This window comes from Piliocolobus tephrosceles, chromosome 2, assembly GCF_002776525.5.
Source record: "Piliocolobus tephrosceles isolate RC106 chromosome 2, ASM277652v3, whole genome shotgun sequence".
NCBI lineage: Eukaryota > Metazoa > Chordata > Mammalia > Primates > Cercopithecidae > Piliocolobus > Piliocolobus tephrosceles.
The window spans coordinates 98,102,122-98,124,062 of record NC_045435.1 but is presented as its reverse complement, the minus strand read 5'-3'; the positions used below and the strand labels follow the sequence as shown (position 1 = coordinate 98,124,062).

Genomic DNA, 21,941 nt, shown 5'->3' with positions numbered 1-21,941 from the left:
GTTCAAGCAATTCTGCCTCAGCCTTTCAAGTAGCTGGGATTACAGGCACGCAGCACCACGCCCAGCTAATATTTGTATTGTTAGTAGAGATGGGGTTTCACTATGTTGGCCAGGCTGGTCTCAAATTCCTGACCTCAGGTGATCCTCCAGTCTCGGCCTCTCAAAGTGCTGGGATTACAGGCATGAGCCACTGTGCCTGACCCAGTGCCAGAGTTTTACATCACAGCTTTGCTACCCAGAGAGAGTACTAGATCCAAAATCCCTAGGAAGGACTCTGGTTGATGTAGCTTAACCAGTCCGGGTCCTTCACAACAGGTATTCCTGGCAAGGGGGTAACCTCCCATTTGAGGCTGTCAAAATAATGTGCATACTTCAGTAGGTTGTTAGAAGTGGCCTCCTGGTCAGTGAATCATCAGTGGGATCAGATAGAAGTTATTCCTACCGGTTTTCCAAGAAATAGGAAACTTGAAAGTTCTGCTAAGAACTAAGTCCACACGGAATGCTGGAGATTGTGCTGCAAAATGAACTCATTTATTTGTGAGTGGTAGTCCATGAAATCTGTCTATCCTTTCTTTGCCAGCAGGCATTCAGCAATCTGGATTTTATATTCTATCAAGACAAAGAGTAGAGATGACTCAAATATTTCTAACATTTACAGAGCACCTAACGACATGCCCCTGGTACTTCCCTAAACATTTTACATGTGTCATCTCCTTTAATCCTCACAAGAACGTATGATCTAAGTATTATTATTCCAATATAAAAGAGAAGGTTGGGGACAGTGACTCACACCTGGACTTACAGCACTTTGGGAGGCCAAGGCGGGAAGATTGCTTGAGGGCAGAAGTTGGATACCAGCCTGGGCAGCATAAGGAGATTCCCTTGTCTACTCCCCCACTCCTGCCAAAAAAAATTAGCCAGGCAGTGTGGCACGTGCCTGTAGTCCCAGCTACTCAGGAGGCTGAGGCAGGAGGATCGCTTGAGCCCAGGAGTTCGAGATCGCAGTGAGCTATGATCATTCTACTGTACTGCAGCCTGGGTAACAGAGACCCTGTCGCTAAAAAAATAAATAAATAGACCTGAGTTGGAATATCGGCTCTGGAGACCTTAGTGTAACCATATGCAAGTGTTTACTCAGCTATTAAATGGGACTAAAAGCATTTTCTTCTCAAGAATATACATAGCACACCACTAAATCCTCTAGACATCGTATTCCCCATCCATCGCCCCGCCCCAGTGGACCAGGGATGAAGCGGGGATGCGCCAGGGCATCCAGGTTTGTCGCCAGGGGGCGTACAAGGCCCTCAGTTTGGCGGGCGGCGGGACGGGGGCCGGCCTGCGCGCGCATGCGCTGTGATAAAAGGCCGGTACCCCGGGCAAGATGGCTGCCAAGAGTATCGCTTCCCGCCTCCGGGGCTCCCGGCGTTTTCTGAGTGGCTTCGTGGCCGGGGCTGTAGTGGGCGCTGCGGGAGCTGGGCTCACGGCCCTGCAGTTCTTCCGGAGTCAGGGCGCTGAGGGATCGTTGACAGGGAAGCAGCCGGATGGTAAGTCTGTGGGCCCGCCCTCCCTTCCCTGGCCCAGGTTGCGGGCTCCGACTCCTACCTGGGATGTGAATGGCAGTGCCTGACGGACAGCCTTCACCGTTTGCTGGGCCCCGAGCCTGGCCCTTGGTTTCTGACCTTTATTCTCCCGGCTTGGCCTCCCCTCCCCACCTCGCGTCTGGCCAGCTTCCCTCATGTCCTTCCTTACCCCGGGCATCTTAGTTTCCTTCACAGAACCACCCCCCTGCCCGACTTTCTTCCCCCAAATTACTCATCGCGTTATCTATGTTTTAATAAAAGTCTGTGTCCTCCACTAAGATTGTTAGCTCCGTAAGACTTGAGACTATGTCTGTTTTGGTCTCCATCATCTAACCAGCACAGTACCTGGTACATAATTGGCATTCAGTAAGTATGAATGAAGGAATAAATTAATACATAGTTTTAGTAGATTAGTTAACTGCCCTTCTTTCGTCATTGTTCAGTTGAAGAATACCTGTTATCTCTCCAAAGTGTATAAAAACTCATGTTGCAATGAGTACCTTACATTTGACAAAAAAAAAAAAAAAAAAATTAAGACGTGCTCATTTCTTACACTTTGTGGATGTGCCAATTTAACTTGCTCCTTTGGATACTTGGCATCTAGCAAGAGAACTACCCCCTTGATGGGTTGAGGATTTGAGAAGGCATCAGGGGAGGATTATCTCGAAACCGACTCACTGTTGATTGTGTGCTTGGTTTCTCCCACTTGGAAAAACAGTACCAGTTTTACTGTCATCTTGCAACAGCACACATATCAGTGCTTCAGAAATGATTTGGAAATTTGATGTGAAAGACTAACAAGATCAAGTCTTTATTCAAAAGTTGACGCAGTAGCTGCAGTTTATTTGTTGATTATAGGCAAATCTGTACTTTGTCTACTATTTTCTTCATCTCATAAGTAATTGCAAAAATGAGATTTTCTCGTTGATTAGACTTTTGAGCCAGTCCTTTGTAAATCACACCGCTCTCCTTTTCCTTATACTCTTTCATTCTTAAGAGCCACTAATTGTGTGTTTGTGTTTTTGTTTTGTTTTGTTTTGTTTTGTTTTCATTTTTAGGATCTGCGGAAAAGGCTGTCTTGGAACAATTTGGATTCCCTTTAACTGGAACAGAGACAAGGTGTTACACTAATCACGCTTTGTCTTATGATCAGGCAAAGCGGGTGCCTAGATGGGTTCTTGAACATATATCCAAAAGCAAGATAATGGGTAGGTGGTTGGACAAAAAAATTGAAGTAACAGTATTTATGAAAGATGTCTCCAAATTTAAAACAGGATGATTATTAATATTCTCAACCTTTTTCATATCATAGCACATGTAGAAAATTATATTTGTATAGCTTACTGGTTAAATCAACCCTGCCTGGCAGCCAGAAAGCCAGACCCTTTCCAGCTGTTTCAGGGCGGAAAATATCCATATTTTGACACACTAGTTGGGAGGCTCTGTCATAAATATTACAGCAATGAGCACCATTCAGTTTTACCTTAACAAATATTTATGTGTCTGGCACTGTGATAACACTTGGGGACCTATGTGTGACCACAGGATCTCTACCCCCATGACACTTTGAGTTGGGAGAGTAAGTTGACCTATCAAACAAATAATTATGAATGTATAATTATAATTTTTCCAAAGGAAGTGATTGCAAGTTAGTGTAGTATAACTAGGAACAGTAAAAAGTTTGATGAGAGGCTGGGCGTGGTGGCTCACACCTGTAATCCCATTACTTTGGGAGGCTGAGGCGTTTGAGCTCAGGAGTTTGAGATGAGCCTGGCCAACATGGCAAAACCCCGTTTGTACAAAAAATACAAAAATTAGCTGGGCGTGGTGGTGCACCTCTGTGGTCCCAGCTACTTGGGGGACTGAGATGGGAGGATCTCTTGAGCTCAGGAGGTGGGGATTGCAGTGAGCCAAGAGTGCAGCACCACACTCCAGCCTAGGCAACAGAGGGAGACCGTGTCTCCAAAAAAAAAAAAAAAAGTGTGATGAGAGATTATAACAGGGGAACCTGATTTTGATTAGTAAGGCTTCTCTGAAAAAGTGGACTGAAGAGTGAATGGAAATTACTTAGGCAGGGGGTTGAATGTGCCATGGGATGTGGAGAAGAGCTTTCTAGAAAGAAAGGAACACTTGCATCTTTGGAGGCCCCCAATATGGAGAGGGGTTTTGTTCTTTTAGGGAACTAAAAGAGTGCCAGTAGGTGAATGAGGGAGAAGGTGATGTGAAATGAGGATGGAGAAATAGGCAGGTGTGTCACTTTATTCACGCGTCCTTATGTCTTGATAGGGTCCTGTAGAATTACCAGATCTTGATAATTAATGTCAAATTGGCTTCTAGGTAGATTCTTCAAGTTTACCCACCTACCATCATTGTTTGTTCTCTCTCTCAACCCTCACCCATGGTGAGCATTACTCAGCTTTGCCAATTTAATGCTGATTTTACTTGTGTTTATTGATTATTAGTGAGAGTTAACATGTTGTGAATTAGTCTTTTTTGGTAAGTTATTCTTTACCCATTTCAGTTGGGGCATTCTCTTTTGAATTTATTTGTAGAAGTTCTTTTATTTATTAAGGATATTACCTTTTGTCACAGTTGTTTTGTTCCCTTTTGTTATTTGCTTTTTAATTTACTGTGTGTTCCACATATTCTCCTTTGCTTTAAAATGTGTGCTATGGCTATGCATATTAAAATGGTGATATTAAAGTAAGTGTGTACCATTCTAGAGTGCATAGCAACCAGCAGAATAACAAGAGGCTTGGAATGTACTTGCTGTTAGAGAGAAACCAATGTAAGTGAAAACTTTATCTAGCATATAAGAAAACCTGGGCATTTTATGTTGTATAATAAATCTTGTGAGCTGTGTACTTTTGAGGCAATAAAATAGAGCCGATTAATATTTGAAAATAGGGAGCAATGTACCTGTGTTTTACTTGATTTTAATGTAAAAGGACTTCTATTTTCAGTAATGATGGACTGAGTTATTCAGATAGCATCTTCCTGCTGAAAACCAAAAATGTTAGTATATAAAAAGTGTATATACATATTTATATTTTTTTACTTTTTTTTTGAGATGGGGTTTTGCTATGCTGCCTAGGCTAGTCTTCAATTTCTGGGTTCAAGTGACCCTCCTGTCTCAGCCTCCTGAGTAGCTGGGATTACAGGTATGTGCCGCTATGCCCAACTAAAAGCGTATCTTTTAAAAAATCACCTACGAAAAATGAAGAGCCAGCAGCATAGTGGAGAATTGCCAGGCTAGTGTTTATGGGAGAAAGCCAGAATCCAAAGAGGTAAGCGCGGTCTTGGCAAACCGAAACCACATTTGCCTTTGAATTCACAGCATTATGGGGTGAGGAGGATTGAAGGAAAGACCTAAGGCTCACCCAAGGTAGGTTGTCCTGTAGGTCCTGCAGTGTAGGAGACCCTTCCTGTGTTACCCTGGAACTCCAAAGGGCTACATCCTCAGGCAAGAGTGAACTAGAACTAACTTCCCTGCCCACTCGTGGGGACTACATGGAAGGTTGTCTTGGCATTGAACAGAGACAGGTCAAAAGAAAGATAAAAGGTTTGTTCCAGAGAAGGTAAGGTCAAAAACTGGCTGTCATGCAGACTTACAGCCCAAATCTGTGCATCGAGAGGAGATCAGGGAACCTTAATCCCTGAGCATGGTTTAATATGGTTCTCCACTGGTAATGTTGCTAGACACCTTACAGCAGTAAATTTACATCTTTTCTCAAGGAAGATATCTTTTTAGGCCTTTGGAAATTCCTACAGATTGCTTCTATGTGACAGTGAGCACCAGCCAAAAATAACTAGGTGTAGAAGGAAGTGATTCCAATGGTAATGACACTTAGAAATTTACTAATGATAATTTTCCTGTATTCTTTATAAAGTGATTCTAAAACGTTTACGTATATGATACTTTACTGTGAACTTTGGGATCTGATACTAAGTTTTTCTTGGCTGAATGAAATCACCTTGGAATCAGTGACTTCACTGTTCTCCATTTTACACTTCCTTGAATAACAGTCTGAGTATGTTTCATTTGTTGTCATAACTTTTGTAGTTTAAGAAGGTCTTACCTCACGATAGTGCAGTAGGTAGTGTTAGGATTTGCTAATGTTCTCTGTGACAAACCATTCTGGAGGTGTCAGAAAATAAATAAAATCTGAGATTTCTTCTTTCCTATGTAGTACTCAGATACTCTGTTTTAGAAATTACTGGGTGGAGCTCATAACTTAAATGTTTATTTTGTCATGGTTCAAGAGGCAGTAAGCAAGATATCAGAGACACTCTTCTACCCAAGGCTGTGCCTGCCTAGAACAAATTGTTTTGTGTCTATATATATCCATTATTTTAGTACACATAAACTTGTCAAATACAATCGTACAAAATACAATACATGGGTGTCTTTTTTAAAAAACAAGCATTTATTTAGTAGCCAAGCTTTTTATATAGTTTAGCGTTTTGATTATTGATTGTTTTTACTTAAATGCTATTCAGAGGAGTTTTTCTTTAACTGGAAAGGCCAGAGTCAGAATTATAGGCGATACCTACACTGTATGAAAAGCATTCTTTCCTAGACTAGTACTTTCTAAATTCAGATGAAGTATCTGAACTATTCCAGGAACTTGAGACATGCATGCAGTCCCTAATACTAATTGCCTGAAGAGATACCAGCCAGTAGCAGCCAGCTTGCCTTGCTTAGAGAATCTTGAGGGACATTTGTCTACTGATAACATACCCATTTTGTGTGTTTTTCTTCAGGTGATGCAGACAGAAAGCATTGTAAATTTAAGCCTGATCCCAATATCCCTCCAACCTTCAGTGCCTTCAATGAAGATTATGTTGGAAGTGGGTGGTCACGAGGACACATGGCTCCAGCAGGAAATAACAAATTTTCAAGTGTAGGCATACTTTGGGGGAGGGATGGGAACATGGGGCTGATGTTATACATACAACAGGAATTAGAGATTAAAAACCTAGGAGCTAAACCTTAAAACTTGAGAATTTCCATACTCTTATTTTTCTTCCTGACTTTATTTCTCTTCTTTCAATCACATGCTGAGACATTTTTAAACAGGTTGAATGAGGAAAACGAAGTGCTATATGAAGGGAACTAGAAAGCCACTGGGAGCTGAAGCTACTCACTTTTTTTTTTTTTTTTTTTTTTTTTTTGAGACAGAGTCTCACTCACTCTGTTGCCCAGGTCAGAACACAGTGGCTTGATCTCGGTGCACTGCAACCTCTGCCTCCCAGGTTCAAGCAATTCTTGTGCCTCAGCCTCCTGAGTAGCTGGGATTACAGGTGTGCGTCACCATGCTCAGCTAATTTTTGTTTGTTTGTTTATTTATTTTTTGAGATGGAGTCTCTCTCTCTCGCCCAGACTGGAGTGCAATGGCACGATCTCAGCTTACTGCAACCTCTGCCTCCCGGGTTCAAGTGATTCTTCTGCCTCAGCCTCCCAAGTAGCTGGGATTACAGGTGCCCGCCACCACACCCAGCTAATTTTTGTATTTTTAGTAGAGACGGGGGGTTTCGCCACGTTGGCCAGGCTGGCCTCAAACTCCTGACCTCAGGTGATCCACCCGCCTTGGCCTCCCAAAGTGCTGGGATTACAGGCGTGAGCCACTGTGCTCGGCTACTCACTTATTTTTAATTAGTTAATTAGAGACAGAGTCTCGCTTTAATGCCCAGGCTGGAGTACAGTGGTGGAATCATAGCTCACTGTAGTCTGGAACTCCTAGGCTTATATGGTTCTCTTTCCTCAGCTTCCCCAGTAACTAGGACTACAGTCATGTGCCACCATGCATGGCTAATTTATTTTGAAAAATGTTTTTAATTTGCAGAAAATTTGTAGAAATTCATAGAAAAGGTGAAAAAATAGTACAACAAACATACTGATACATTTACGTATACATATGTAAATTCTGCAACCATTGACAAAGTTGCAGACATAATGTTTTATTTCTAAATAGATTGCTCAGGAGTATGCATCATCTAAGAATAAGGATGTTTGTATATATGAATATAATATATATAAATACAAGTATATCAAGAAGTATATATGAATACATTTTTATATATTTGTGCAGTAATATTATCTAAAATACAATGTATAGTCAGCTTTCAGACATGGTCCTAATTATGTCCTTTATAGCTTTTTTGATTTAGTATTCAATCATGAATCACGCATTACATTTAGTTATCATATTTCTTTAGTCTTCTTTAATCTAGAATGCTTTTCCTGCCAAAAAGTGGAGGAGTGTCTTTCATGATATTGACATTTGTTGCGAGAACTATTGGTGATTATGTCATTAAGATAGTAATTCTCTACCTTGGACACTCATTATAATCACCTGGAGAAGTTTTCACAATCCTGATGCCCAGATCTGAACCTCATACTTACAAAATTGGAATATCTCAGGGATGAGACCCAGGCATCAATGTCAATATTTTTAAAGCTCCCTAGATTATTCCAGTGTGCACCCAAGATTGAGAGCGACTGCTTGAAGAGAAGGTACTTGTAGCATTGGCAGTTAGTATAGATCAGTGAAGAAATTACAGTGAGGCAGAGCCTTGGGTATTTGGGTCAGAAATGTGAAGTGAATGAACACATAGTGGCCGGATATTCAGAAGAACAAGGACGTTTTCTCTGCCACTTTTGAACTAGTATGTTTGTACTGTACTAAAATAACTTTTGTGAAAATTGATCTCTGTTGAGAAACTCTTTGCCAGAGGCTTAAAACCAGAATTTGCCCTTAAGCTTTGTGTTGGAAATATTTAGTTCTTAGAATTCACATTATAGGTTTGGATTTTATAATTGATAAGCATAGCTAACTAGTTACTTTGTAGTCCTCATTTTGAATAATTATTATAAGAGCTTTCTGTCCTGGAATAATTATGGCTTTCATTTATTGAAACAAGTAGTCAATAATTGCCTAGCACTAATGTATAAATAAGAAACTGTTTTTCTGTGTCTTTTTAATAAAATGTATTTTAAAGAGGAAACATTTCAGTGCAAGTTACTATGTTTCTTTCTTTACAGAAAGCCATGGCTGAAACCTTTTACCTTTCTAACATTGTGCCTCAGGATTTTGATAATAATTCTGGATATTGGAACAGGTGAGGGATGAGAGTTTTAAAAACATGATTCTGTGGAAGATAAATGAAGTGACAGGAGAATGTACTGATGTACCTATTAGCTGTTTCTGTCTTTGTTTTTCAAAAGCTAAGCCTCTGAAGGTAAGTACATTGGGCCAGTTTTCTCTGCTGTATTTTGGGAGTACAATCTTCTACAGAAGATCAGACTTCAAAACATAGCCTGCCTTTTTGATCATGTTTGCCACTATTCAAAAGTCAAGTTTCAAAAGAAATGACTCAAAATAATAATCTTAGTAATTGAGGAAGCATCTTTTTTGAGTATGTTCAGTGAACACTGTTATTTTCTCTTGTATTCCAATATTTCTTAGCTTTTTAAAAAAAACAGTTTTGTATTTCAGGAGCTCCTGAGCTTTAGGCCAGGGTCTGTGGTTCTTGTTTATAGTCTCAGCATTTTGAGAGGCCGAGGCAGGAGGATTGGTTGAGCAGGAGTTGAGACTGACCTGGAACATACTGAAGCCTTGTCTCTACTAAAAATTTAAAAAATTAACCAAGTGTGTTGGTCCATGCCTGTAATCCCAGCTACTCAGGAGTCTGAGGTGGGACAATCACTTGAGCCCAGGAGGTTGAGGCTGTAGTGAGTGGTAATTGTGCCTCTGCACTCCAGCCTAGACAACAGAGCAAGACCCTATCTCAAAAAAAAAAGTTCCTGAACTTGAAAAAAAGTTGGAGCATAGTTTAATATAACTATTAACCAGTTTTTTTTTTTGTTTTTTTTTCTCCCCCTGAGGCAAAGTCTCACATTGTTGCCTGGGCTGGTGTGCAATGGCATGATCTCAGCTCGCTATAACCTCCGCCTCCCGGGTTCAAGCGATTCTCCTGCCTCAGCCTCCCGAGTAGCTGGGATTACCGGCACACACCACCACACCCGGCTAATTTTTGTATTTTTAGTAGACATGGGGTTTCACTATGTTGGCCACGCTAGTCTCGAACTCCTGACCTCATGATTTGCCCACCTTGGCCTTCCAAAGTGCTGGGATTACAGGCATGAGCCACCATGCCTGACCACTATTAACCAGTTTTTGATAGAACCTAACTGTAAAATAATCTGGGCCTTCTACATATTTCTGACACTGTCAGGTGGTTTCTTTATGCATCTAAAACTAACAGTTTGAGGTTCTTTCAGGCTATTGTGTTTTTCCCCATATAGTACTTTGTGGTTTAAAATAATGAAGAGAGCACCCTGCACCAACGAGAGACTTCAGCAGTTATCAGTCAGGGCGACATTTGTTTCGTCTACATACCATCACTTTGACACACTCAGATTATTTTTAGCAGATTGCAGATATTTTATCCATAAATGTTTCGTTATATATATTTAGAATATAAGGATTCTTTTAAAATATAACCACAGTATTATTAATGTCCTTAAAGAATTTAACAATAATTCTTTGTTACCAATTTTATAGTCAGTTCAAATTTTCTTGGTTGTCTTTGATTTTTTGTTGTTGTTGGTTGGTTTGAATCAGGATTCAAACAAGATAGACACAAAAATTTGGTTGATATATCTCTTTAGTTCCTATTAATCTGTAGGTTTCCCTTTCTTTTTTTTTTCCCCCCATTCAAATTATCTGTTGAAGATCTAGGATGTTTGTCCTAGAATTTCCTTTCCATATTCTGGATTTGCTGATTGCATACCTGTGGAAGCATTTAACATTTTCTTTTCCCAAGAGACAAATTTCTGGGAGGAAAACTTTACCTTGTGATTGGGCATATATATATGCTATTAAAAATAATTAAAAAAAATTTTTTTAAGGCCAGTCAAGTGAAGCAGTGGGAGTAGAGATGGAACAAGGAAGTGTGTAACCGGTTGTGAACAATTAGTTGTAAACCACTGCACTTATATCAGCCTATAAAAATAATTGGATTTTACTTTTTAGATAAGAAACTGAGGAATGAGGAAATGCATTGTTATCTCTCATTTAGAAATCTCTTCCAACTGGGCCTTGTGCAGTGGCTCATGCCTGTAATGCCAGCACTTTGGGAAGCCGAGGTGGGCAGATCGCTTGAGGTCAGGAGTTAGAAACCAGTCTGGGCAATGTGGCGAAACCATGTGTCTACTAAAAATAAAAAAAAATTAGCCAGGTGTGGTGGCACACACCTAAAATCCCGGCTACTCAGGAGGCTGAGGCAGGAGAATCACTTAAACCCAGGAGACGGAGGTTGCAGTGAGCTGAGCCTTAGTGACAGAGTGAGTGAGACCCCGTCTCAAAAAAAAAAAAAAATCTTCCAACTGCAGTGTAAGAAAGTACATATTAAAACTACTTGCCATTTGGGCGCCTGTAATCCCAGCTACTCGGGAGATTGAGGCAGGAGAATCTCTTGGACCTGGGAGGCTGAGGTTGCAGTGAGCTGAGATTGCACCATTGCACTCCAGCCTGAGTGGCAGAGTGAGACTCCATCTCAAAAAAAGAAAAAAGAAAAAAAAACTACTTGCCATTTTTATCTGGTAAATTGACAAAAACAGTTTTTAAATGATAAATCCCAGCATTATAAAGATTGTTGTGAAACAGCTGTTGTATTTTGGAGCTTATAGAGTAAATTGATATAGCCCTATTAAAAATGTTAGTTTTACATATGATGACGAGTTAAAATAAATACATTCAGTATTTCTGGTCCTTGAAATTTATCTGAAGGAAATGATACAGTGTTGCATTATTTAAGAAATGTTAACATAAGCCCAATTGTCCTGCAAGAGGAATGGTTAAATAAAGTATATCATCTTGTTGGAATGATATATAATTCTTGAAAGCTGGTTGGGAATTATGGCATAAAAAAAGTTTTCAGTTCATGAAATTTGAATTCCAGAATGTACTCTGAGTGCACATAAAGAAAAATGTAGATAGTTTTGTTAGTGTATGTGATTTTTAAGGTTTTTCTGTGCAGTAAGCAAACTGGAAAAATAATTGTTTGTATGCTTATCATATTTTGTGCTATGTTCTTGTTAATTTCTCAAATGCAGGTTTTCTTGGTATCTTTCATAGGGATTGATATGATTTGCTGCTATCTTACATGTATATATGTGAGAATATCATACTTTTTTTGATTTGTTTTTCAGAATAGAAATGTACTGTCGAGAGCTGACAGAAAGGTTTGAAGATGTTTGGGTGGTATCTGGGCCTTTGACGTTACCTCAGACTAGAAGCGATGGAAAAAAAATAGTTAGTTACCAGGTAAGGATGTTTAATAGTCAGGTTTATGTTATCTGTATGATATTATAATCTCACTTTGCATTCTGCTTTTTATTTTTGTTTTTATCATTTAAAAAATTTTTCATTCTACTTTTTAATTTCACTTATTCAACAATATTTATTGAACGCCTATTAGGCGTGATAGGCATAGAGAATATAGTGATGAATAAAAGCAACTATTGACTTCAAGGAACTCACAGTTTAGAGTGGAAGACAGATGTTAACAATTACATTAAAGTGTGACATGCTGTAATAGAGATAAACACGGTGTGGTCTTGTGAAAGGACTGATGGGCTCTACTCATATGGGTCAGGAATGCTTAAAAGAGGAAGTGATATTGAGCTATACCTTGACAGTTAAGAGTCAGGAGTGGACCCTGAGGATTCCAGAGGACGGAGCAGGATGAGCACAGGACATTTGTGGTCAACATCAGGGTTTTGGGATTTATATATCATTCATAAAGGTTGGAGCTTATGGTGCAAAACAGTGTGGGTGGCTCAAGGGGGATGAAGAGTTCCGTAACAACAGGTGGACGGGTGGGATAATACGCGACTTTCTATTCTATGATGAAGACTTGGTTTTTAATTTTTAGGCACTAAGAAGTCATAGATTTGTTTTAAGCATGGGATAAATGTGATATTTGGGTTTTATAAAAAATATTCTGGCAGTAGCATGTAAAGAGATAGGTGGGAAAAGGGAGCATTTAAAGGAGAGATTAGAGGCAAGGAGATGAGTTAAGACATACAAGCCATTGGAGTGAGGAATAATAGAGGAACACAGGAAAGAGTAACCATGAATAAATAACTTGTTTGGGTGAGGAAGAGGGAGAAATTCCAGATAATAACCAGATTGCTGGCCGGGTGCAGTGGCTCACCTGTAATCCCAGCACTTTGGGAGGCTGAGGCGGGCAGATCACGAGGTCAGGAGTTCGAGACCAGCCTTACCAATATGGTGAAACCCTATCTCTACGAAAAATACAAAAATTAGCTGGGTGTGGTGGCACATGCCTGTAGTCCCAGCTACTTGGGAGTCTGAGGCAGAAGAATCGCTTGAGCCCAGGAGGCGGAGGTTGCAGTGAGCTGAGATCGCGCCGCTGCACTCCAGCCTGGGCGACAGAGCAAGACTCTGTCTCAAAAAAAATAAATAAATAAAAATAAAATAAAAACAACCAGATTACAGTGTTACAGTGAGTTGAATAAATGGGAAGAAAAGCTTTTCTTCTAGAAGCTTCTTTTTTTTAATATGCAAAATATGTGAGCACTTTTAAGACTGAAAGAGAGATTAAAGATAGGAGAGTGTAATTAGTGGTGTGAGAGCTTCAGACATCTAATGTTGCTGGGAAATTCTTAGCTAGCCTTCCATATTGGTAGTTTACAAAGTGGTATACCTGAAGAGGAGTAAGCCAAGGAAGTGCTCAGACAAATGGTGGGTGGGGATATGTCAGAAGGACATGTGAATCAGCTTGAAGGAGCTCCCATTTACCGTATCTGGTGCTATTGAATATCAAAATAAAATGGATTATAAACCTATTGAATTAAATAAGAATCCATACTCAATAAATATGTAAATACATAGGGTGTAAAGAAAAGCTTCTGCTTACCGTAGAATGTCAATTAATAAATTTGCAAGAATGAAAGAGTTATACAAATCATTTTGCACACATCACCATAATTGATTCAGGCAAGAATCATCACTAGCTAAAACCAGTGAGTGAATGTTTTGTGAGGAATACAGTATTTACATAGTCTAAAAGTATCTCCTCGTAAATTATTTATTAATCACAAAATAAAAAGTAACTTTACACTGAAGAAACATCCCCGTACCCAGGTGATCAAGTTTAGTATTGCTAGTGATGGGACTTAGTGATACACTGTACTTCCTAGTGTGATGCACTGAGCAGGATAAATTATCAGGCATACCCCAATTGAGGGACATTCTGTGAAACAGCTGACTTCTACTTTACAAAAGTGTTGGTGTCATAAAAGACAAAGGCTGAGAAACTATCTGTTCTAGATTAATGGATTAAAGAGTCATGCAAACAAAATACAGAGTATGATCTTAGATTAGATCCTAGACCAGAAAAAAGTTGCTAAAAAGGATGTTATTGGGAGAATTGGCAACATTCAAGGTCTGTAAATTAGATAATTGTGTATTTTCAGTATTAAATTTCCTGAATTTTAAAATTGTTCTGTGATTAAGTAAATATCTTTGCTCTTAGGAAGTTATATCCTGAAGTGTTTAGGAGTAAAAGGGTGTGTCTGTGACTTTTTAAAAGTTTAGGGAAAATAGAAGAGAATGATAAAGCAAATAGAACAAAATGTTAACAATTGGTAAATCTAAGCGAAGGATATAAAGGAAGGAGTTCTTTGTGCTGTTCTTACAAATCCTAAGCTTTTAATTAATTCAGAATTTAAAAATTATATATTAAATATTATATAGATATTTAAATAAAATATTAAAAGATATATTAAAATAGTTTATCGGTGAAATGATACTCAAGCATGTTCAAGCAAGCCTTGAAGAGTTTCAAAAGAGACCTCTCATCTCTCCTCACCCTGTTTAGTGTCATAATGATCACTCGTGTGAGGTCAGTCAAGATCAGCTTCCTGAAGAGTATACTTTGAGTAATAGTCTTGTTTCTTGTTTTTATTTTAAAGGCTTGCTGGTCTTAGGTATTCTCTTTCAGATTCTGGGCTTCTTAGCTTGTATCGTTAGTTTTCCATATGTCTGTTAATTTATAGGACCTATCCATGCTCACACTGGCAAATCTTTAATTCAGTAAATCATCAGTTCAGCAAATCTTCAAGTACCTGTCATATGGGAGGAAGGTAAATACAGAATTGTAAATGGCATGCCCCAAACTTATATTCTTGATTACTTTCTTCCTCTCCTGTATTTCACATCCTGGCAGTCATCTCTCACTCTTAATTACTTTGAACCAATAACTTTTATTAATTCTCTTTTTTTAAAATAACTGTTACTTAGACATACCAAAGCTCTGAACACCTGCAGTATTGCAGAGGCCTCTAATGAGTTTCTCTGCTTCCAATTGCATTGGCTACCAGTCTATCTGGAGTACAGAAACCATGACAGAGAAAGTATACGTTGTTACTTTCCTAATCCTCAGAACCATAAAAAAGAATAACATTAAAAGAAGAGAAAAGGAAACTTCATTTATACTGAAATTGGGGAATGTTCACAGTCCTGTATCAAGGAATTTTTCAAATAATATCTGCAAGATAAAGTGAAATTTGGACCAAATTATAAAGGATGTTAATTTGACATGTCTCCTCTTATCAAAGCATCGGTCAGGATACTAGAATTGGTAAGGAAATTCAGACCTACTGGTAGCAGACCACAGAAGAAATTTCTGGTGTTTAACTTGGAGTTTATCCCTTTACCTTGCAATAGTAGGAAAGGCAGGGTGGTTATAATTACATATTTCATGTCAGATCTGGCCTTGTATCTTTGCTTTGATACTTGCTTGCATGTGGTCCTGGGAAAATGACCTAACTTCTGTAAAGTTCAGTTTTATCTGTGATATTTGGATAGTAGTAGTGTTTACCTCACTGAGTTGCTAGTATCATTGTTAGCTTGGTAGTTAGCACATAGGAAATGTTCAGTAAATGTTAGCTACTATTACTCCTTTGGAGGCTAACATAAGAATGAAGACCAGTGTTTTTTGTATTCTTCAGTGCATGTACTTATAAACCTATGATTTCTAAGATTCTTTTTTATTTCTCCTTTCTTATCCACAGAAGCCCAAAGCTCAGGTGCCTCTTTACTAATTTTAAAGCACAATCTTTGTAGTCTTCTAAGTAGAGATAATGCTTTTGAGTTCATGAGTTCATGCTATGTTAGGATTTGTGAAATTAGATACTTTATATGAAACATGGTTTAGTCTTGATGCTTTTTTTTTGCTCATGGCATTAAAGTCATAATTGACAAACTGTCTTTCCTTGAATTTAAACTTAAAAATTTTTTAAATTATGCAATTATATGTACATAATGGTAAAAGTGCTAAATCTTAAACATAATTGTGGAAGTATATGACATTGTAATGAAATTTAAACAGTACAGAGCAGAATGAAAAGGTAAAGTCTCACTTACACTCCTTATCCCACTGTCCAGTTTTTATTTGTTCTGGTGCTTATTTCTATATCTCAGAATAATGAGCACTAAAATATATTTTTAACTTGTGACTTGTCACTTATTAACAGTTAATTTGTCTCTATAAAATTATGAAATTTATTAAGTTTACTTCTTGCACTGCACCATACTCTGCTAGTCATATATACTTAGTTCTTCTGTTGGTAAACTTTGCATCATATACTTTACATAATATACTTAAACCTTTAATCTTGATCTATCATTTATACTGGTCAAGGTTTGTAGCATTTACATTTATGTTTGCTAATGATAATGTAGTCTGAGTTTTGCCTATAGCAGGGTTTGTAAACTGAGGCCTCTTATGGCAAGTCCAGCCCATAGAGGTATTTTATTTGGCTCATGTGGTGTGTGTGTGTGTGTGTGTGTGTGTGTGTGTATATATATATATATTTTTTTTTTTTTTTTTTTTTTTTAAGTTTTTCGTAGAGATAGGGTATTGCTCTGTCTCCTAGGCTGGAGTGCAGTGACACGATTGTAGCTCACTATAACCTTTATCTTCTGGGCTTAAGAGATCCTCCCACCTCAGCCTACCAGGTAGCTACGACTACAGGCATGCGCCACCATGCCCAGCTAATTTTTAAGTTTTTGTTTTGTAGAGATGGGGGTCTTACTGTGTTGCCCCAGCTGGCCTTAAACTCCTGGCCTCAAGTAATCCTCCCACCTCCACCCCTCAAAGGGCTGGAACTAAAGGTGTGACCCACCAACCTGACTATATGTTATTTTTTAATTAGTTGATAATGTTTAATAATTGGGAGATTTCACATAAATCCAGATTTTAGCTTCTCTTAAATCAGATGACTCCATAACAATTGGCATATACTCCCATAGGCAACCAGTTTACTAGACAAGAGTATCAACCTTCTCCTTAGATTGAACACACATCTTCAATTCACCATAGTCTTTACCTGCCCCATTTTACTCATTTACATTTCCTGTCTAGCCCTTGTTGGTCTTTGAGTTTGTAATCCAAGATCTATTGGAAAATATGTAACCAACATTTATATTATTATAAGTGTGTAAGTAGTATGTTTGGACCTATAAGGAAGTAGATGTAATTCTATATCATTAAATCTGTGCCACTTGAGAGAGAAGTATTACCACAAACAACGAAAAAACTGAGAAGTGGAAGGTAAGGGTGGCAGTGTATTATAATTGTCCTTTTTAAAAATGGAATATGTTTTTACTTTCTAAATCAGATAATTTAGGTCATTTAAGCATATCATCATATGATTTTTTAAAAAGATAAGTTAGTTTTTTCTTGAAGATATATTCTTGGAGCCCTCTGACTTTCTGTTTTAATTTGGATTACTTGTTTCCTCCCTCCATCCCTTTCTCCTTCATTCCCTTCTTTCCTTCCTTTTATTCAACAGAGACTTAACTAAGCTTTTACTAGGTACCTGGTGCTGTTCTGAGTGCTTCTGATACAGCAGTAAACAAGGCAGAAAAGAGTACCCTCATGGAGCATGCATTATAGTGGAGGAGATACATAGTAAGTAAAATGCCACGTAGAAAAATAAAGCATGGTAAAGGATTGTATTAGGGTGGGAAAGAAAGACAAGGGGAAGTGAGATAGGACAGAAGCCTAAGTGAAGTGAGGGAGCAAGCCATATGAAGTTTTTCACCTAGAGAAAGTGCAGATACACGGATGAAACTGAGGTTGGCATGTTCAAGTGCTCTGCTCAGTGTGACTAGAGCAGCGTAAGCACAAGGAGGAGAAGAAAGTAAATTATAGAGGGAGGCGATGGCAAGAAATGTGGATTGTATTAAGTGAGATGGGACACTTACAGTGTTTTGATCAGGTTAGTAGCATAATCTGGTTTACATTTTTAAAACACACACTGGCTTCTTGTGAAGAACAGAAGAAAGTGTGGAAACTGGAAGGCCAGTTAAGAGACTAATGGAATTGTCTACATGAGAAATAATAACTTGAGTAGGATGGTGATGTTAGAAATGGTGAGAAATGGTCTGATTTAGGATGTGCTTGGAAGTTGATCAGCCCACCAATGATGTTGAAAGCTATGATGAGATTATATAAGTGAGTATAGACAGGAGAGAACAATCGATTGAATTCTGAACCCTGGAGCACTGGGACACTTAGAGGTCAAGAAGAGGAAGATCCAGCAAAAGAGTCAGAGGAGCAGCCTTTAAGGTAGGAGAAAAACTAGGGGAGAGTGATGTTCCAGAAGCCAAGTGAAGAAAGCATTTCAAGGAGGGAATGATCAGTTGAGAACTGACCATTTGCTATCCCAGTAAACGTTTTTAGTTTTAAGTTATCTATATATCTGTCCTTCTGTTTCTTATTATACTCCTAGCTTGGGTCCTTAAATTCCTCTTTCCCCTTAAATATTATCTTAAATCCCTCTTTTCCACCCTCCCCCCAACCCCCCACTTTTTCTTTTTTTCTTTTTCTTTTTTTTGTTTTGAGACAGAGTTTTACTCTGTCACCCAGGCTGGAGTGCAGTGGTGCGATCTTGGCTCACTGCAGCCTCCAGCTCCCAGGTTTAAGCAATTCTTCTGCCTCAGCCTCCTGAATAACTGGGATTACAGGCACCTGCCACCATGTTTGGCTAATGTTTTGTATTTTTAGTAGAGACGGGTTTCACCATGTTGACCAGGCTCGTCTTGAACTCCTCACTGCAGGTGATCTGCCCGCCTTAGCCTCCCAAAGTGCTGGGATTACAGGCATGAGTCACTGTACCTGGCTACCCTTTTTTATAGATAACTTTTTTTTGCTTTGGTGGAGTATATCCTCAAATTTTTTCTGGAAGAGTCGATGATAACCTTTCTGAGTCCTTGCTTGTCTGAAAATGTCCTAAAACTCTGAAGATGGGTTCAGGAATCTTTATGTATGACAAGTTCTCTAGGGTAGTTTTGTGTATACCACCATTCTTTTATTTTTATTTTATTTTAATGAGGATGATCCCTTTATTTGACTTAAGGATGGAGAAGAAGAGGATTATGAGGTCACAGGAATGTCTCATGGGGAATTACCCAAAGCTGGTAACACCAAGCACTCTGCCAGGAGGACTCTCTGGAAGGGGCAGCCAGCTCACAGATGCCCTGGATCCCTGGAGGCCAGTCATTAAAAAGTTATGACCATCCCTTTCTTGCCAGTCTGCCAGGGCTCCAGTGGGGGAAAGTGGAAAATTATCTGTCCTGGCCCAGAGCCAGCTCCTCGGTGAGGAACTCGAAGAAGTGGATGCTGTGGCTGCGGTTCTCCTCAGTGGTGTCTGTCCATCACGCTGGTGGAGGAGATGAACAGTTGCGCCCAGGGCTCAGTGGACCTACTCAGCACCATGGTCAGGCCCGCCACACCCAGGATGGAGGCCATGGCACAGAGCCATTTCTGCAGGCCTGCAGGCACTTGGTTGGCAGGCAAGTTCGTGTCTAGCTCTAGGAAGGGCATGAGCTGCAGAGAGAGAGACCCATTCTTTTAGAGAGTATTTTCTATCCTCATGTGAAGGCAAAAGAAAGGCCTGCTACTTTTGTGAGTTGCACGATAATTCTGCAGATGAATTTTTTTCAGTCACACACTTTGATTTTGATACCCTTTATTTGCTGGAGTACTACTTAAGGGGTGGCAAAAATATTAATGTCAGCTTTGGCTTTTTCCTGTTTGTTTTATCTTAACAGTGTTATCACATCCATCTTTCATCTTCCATAACTTCACGGTAGTTCTTAGTCCACTAATGCACCACTCCGTCATTTGTCAGAACTTTTATACCTTTTTACTTCCATTCCATATATTTATATGGAATGTGTATACGGATATCCGTGTGTGTGTGTGTGTGTGTGTGTGTGTGTGTGTGTATGTATTTTCCTTTTAATTTGCAGAGGAGAGGACCAAAAACCCATGTTCAGATTGCCTTTTTTAACTGGAAACGCTACTTTAATCTCTGTTTATTAGTTTTTTGCAAAGCAGGTTGATTTTTTTTTTTTGTCTTTGCTTTTAGCAGGTTAATATTTCTTAATGTTTTATTTGGAAATAATTTCAAATTTATAGAAAGGTTGTAAGAACAATAAAAAGAACTCCCCGTATCTTTCACCTAGATTTACTAGTTGTTAACATTTTGCTTCCATAGATAGGCATACACCTATTTTTATTTTCTGAACCATTTGAGTTAGTTGCAAATATCTTGTTCCTTTCCTCCTAAGCGTTCTGTCATGTAACCACAGAATAATTATCAAATTCATGAAAGAACATATAGAAATATTATCTAATATTTAGTCCATATTCAAATTTTACAAATTACCTAATAATATCCTTTATACCTTTTTTTTTTTTTTTTTTCTGATTTGGTATCCAACCAGGATTGAGCGTTGCATTTAGTGATCATGTCTCTGTAGTCTCCTTTAATCTGAACTAGCTTCTGACTCAGCCTTTTGTCTTGAATGACTTTGATATTTTTGAAGAGTATGGGCCAGTTGTTTTACAGTGTGTCCCTCCTTTGGGTTTGCCTGTTGTTTGCTCATGATTCGTTTTGTTTTTGGCAGAATGTAGCAGCAGTGATCTTATGTCCTTCTCAGTACATCGCATCAGGAGGTGCATAATATCAGTTTCTCTGGTTGTTGATGATTTTAACTTTACTTGGTTAAGGTGGTGTCTACCAGGTTTCTTCACCATTTCCCCCTTTGGAATTTATAAGTAATCTGTGGAAATACTTTGAGGTGATGTAAGCATCTTTTTCCTCTTCAAACTTTCACTCAATAGTTTTAGTATCCATTGATATTTCTTGCCTGAATTAGTTATTACTCTGATAGTTGCTAAATGTTGACTTTCTAATTCTTACTCCTTCATTTATTAGTTGACATTCCACTGTTAGAGCTTCTCCTTGTTATCAATGTAGACTCACAGATTTATTTTTATTCAGAGTTTTAATGTTTACTGTGATTGTTCATTTTGATGCTCAAATTGCCCCAGATTTAGCCAGTGGGAGCTCCTTCAAGTGTCTCCTGTGTCCTTTTGATGCATCCTCATCATTTTTTAGCATTTCCTACTTTCTGGCATAAGGCTATGTATGTTCCATGTTTATCTTGGCCATTGGCCATTTCTCCAAGGAGCACTGGATCCTTTTGGTGGGGACTGATGTTTAGAAACTAAGATCCGGACAGCAATTCAGATTGATCCTTGAGTGCTCGCTCTGCTGTTCGGTTTGTCAGGTATGTTCACCACATTTGTTTTTAATCTTTTGTGGTAGATGGAGAGAGCCCCAAAGCTCATAGTACATGAATTCTATTGCCTTTAGTGGCTCACTGTTGAGAAGGCCTTTCTCCTCTGCTTACTGTGTTCTTGTATTTCAAAACAAGGATTGACAGACACTGTTCATTAGGAAAGCAGTTCACTGTGTTTGTGTGTTGTGTATATTTATGTAAAGTTGAATATTGACTCCAGGAATCCATATTTCTGGAGAAGCAAATGGTTTTTCAGTTTTCTCAGAAGCATATCAAACTGATGTCTACTTTTATATATTTTCGTTTTTCACTAACAAATATCTCCACAATAATACTGCTTTTGTTAGATTTGGCATTATATTTCAAATCAAACTTTATTTCAGGTAGAATTTTAAACCTAAAAATCTTTGGTGTATCTATTAGATGAAAGCAAAATATAGTTTGTTAGTACAATAAATCGGAAAAATTGTTTTGAAATTCTTGCCAATTTAAGAATTTAGTGGGGCCAAAATTTTTATATATATGCGTACACTTGTATTTATAAACTTGGGAGAATTTGGTTAAGAAATACAGACGTGTGAGGTCTACCTAGGCAAGGTGAAGAGATGAGAAGAGATAGGATATGTGCTGAGAAAACAGTTAAGTTAGAGCATTCACGTAGGGAAGGAGA

The 21,941-nt window shown here is 38.7% G+C and overlaps 1 protein-coding gene and 1 pseudogene across 2 annotated transcripts in view; one reads left to right on the top strand and one right to left on the bottom strand.

Moving 5' to 3' along the window:
* Positions 1–1,310: 1,310 nt before the first annotated feature.
* The window catches only part of EXOG (exo/endonuclease G), a 28,651-nt gene continuing 8,020 nt past the window's right edge, over positions 1,311–21,941 (top strand). Inside the window, exons 1-6 of one of the 2 annotated variants that reach the window (XM_023231474.3) lie at positions 1,366–1,544; positions 2,639–2,699; positions 4,304–4,368; positions 6,345–6,484; positions 8,626–8,702; positions 11,797–11,911. In XM_023231474.3, the coding sequence (XP_023087242.1) occupies positions 1,382–1,544; positions 2,639–2,699; positions 4,304–4,368; positions 6,345–6,484; positions 8,626–8,702; positions 11,797–11,911 (621 nt within the window). In that variant the 5' untranslated portion in view covers positions 1,366–1,381. Of the gene's footprint in view, positions 1,545–2,638; positions 2,789–4,303; positions 4,369–6,344; positions 6,485–8,625; positions 8,703–11,796; positions 11,912–21,941 lie in introns of both variants that reach the window. The other variant, XM_023231473.3, reaches the window with a different exon arrangement.
* On the bottom strand, positions 19,182–19,505 carry LOC111555423 (annotated as a pseudogene).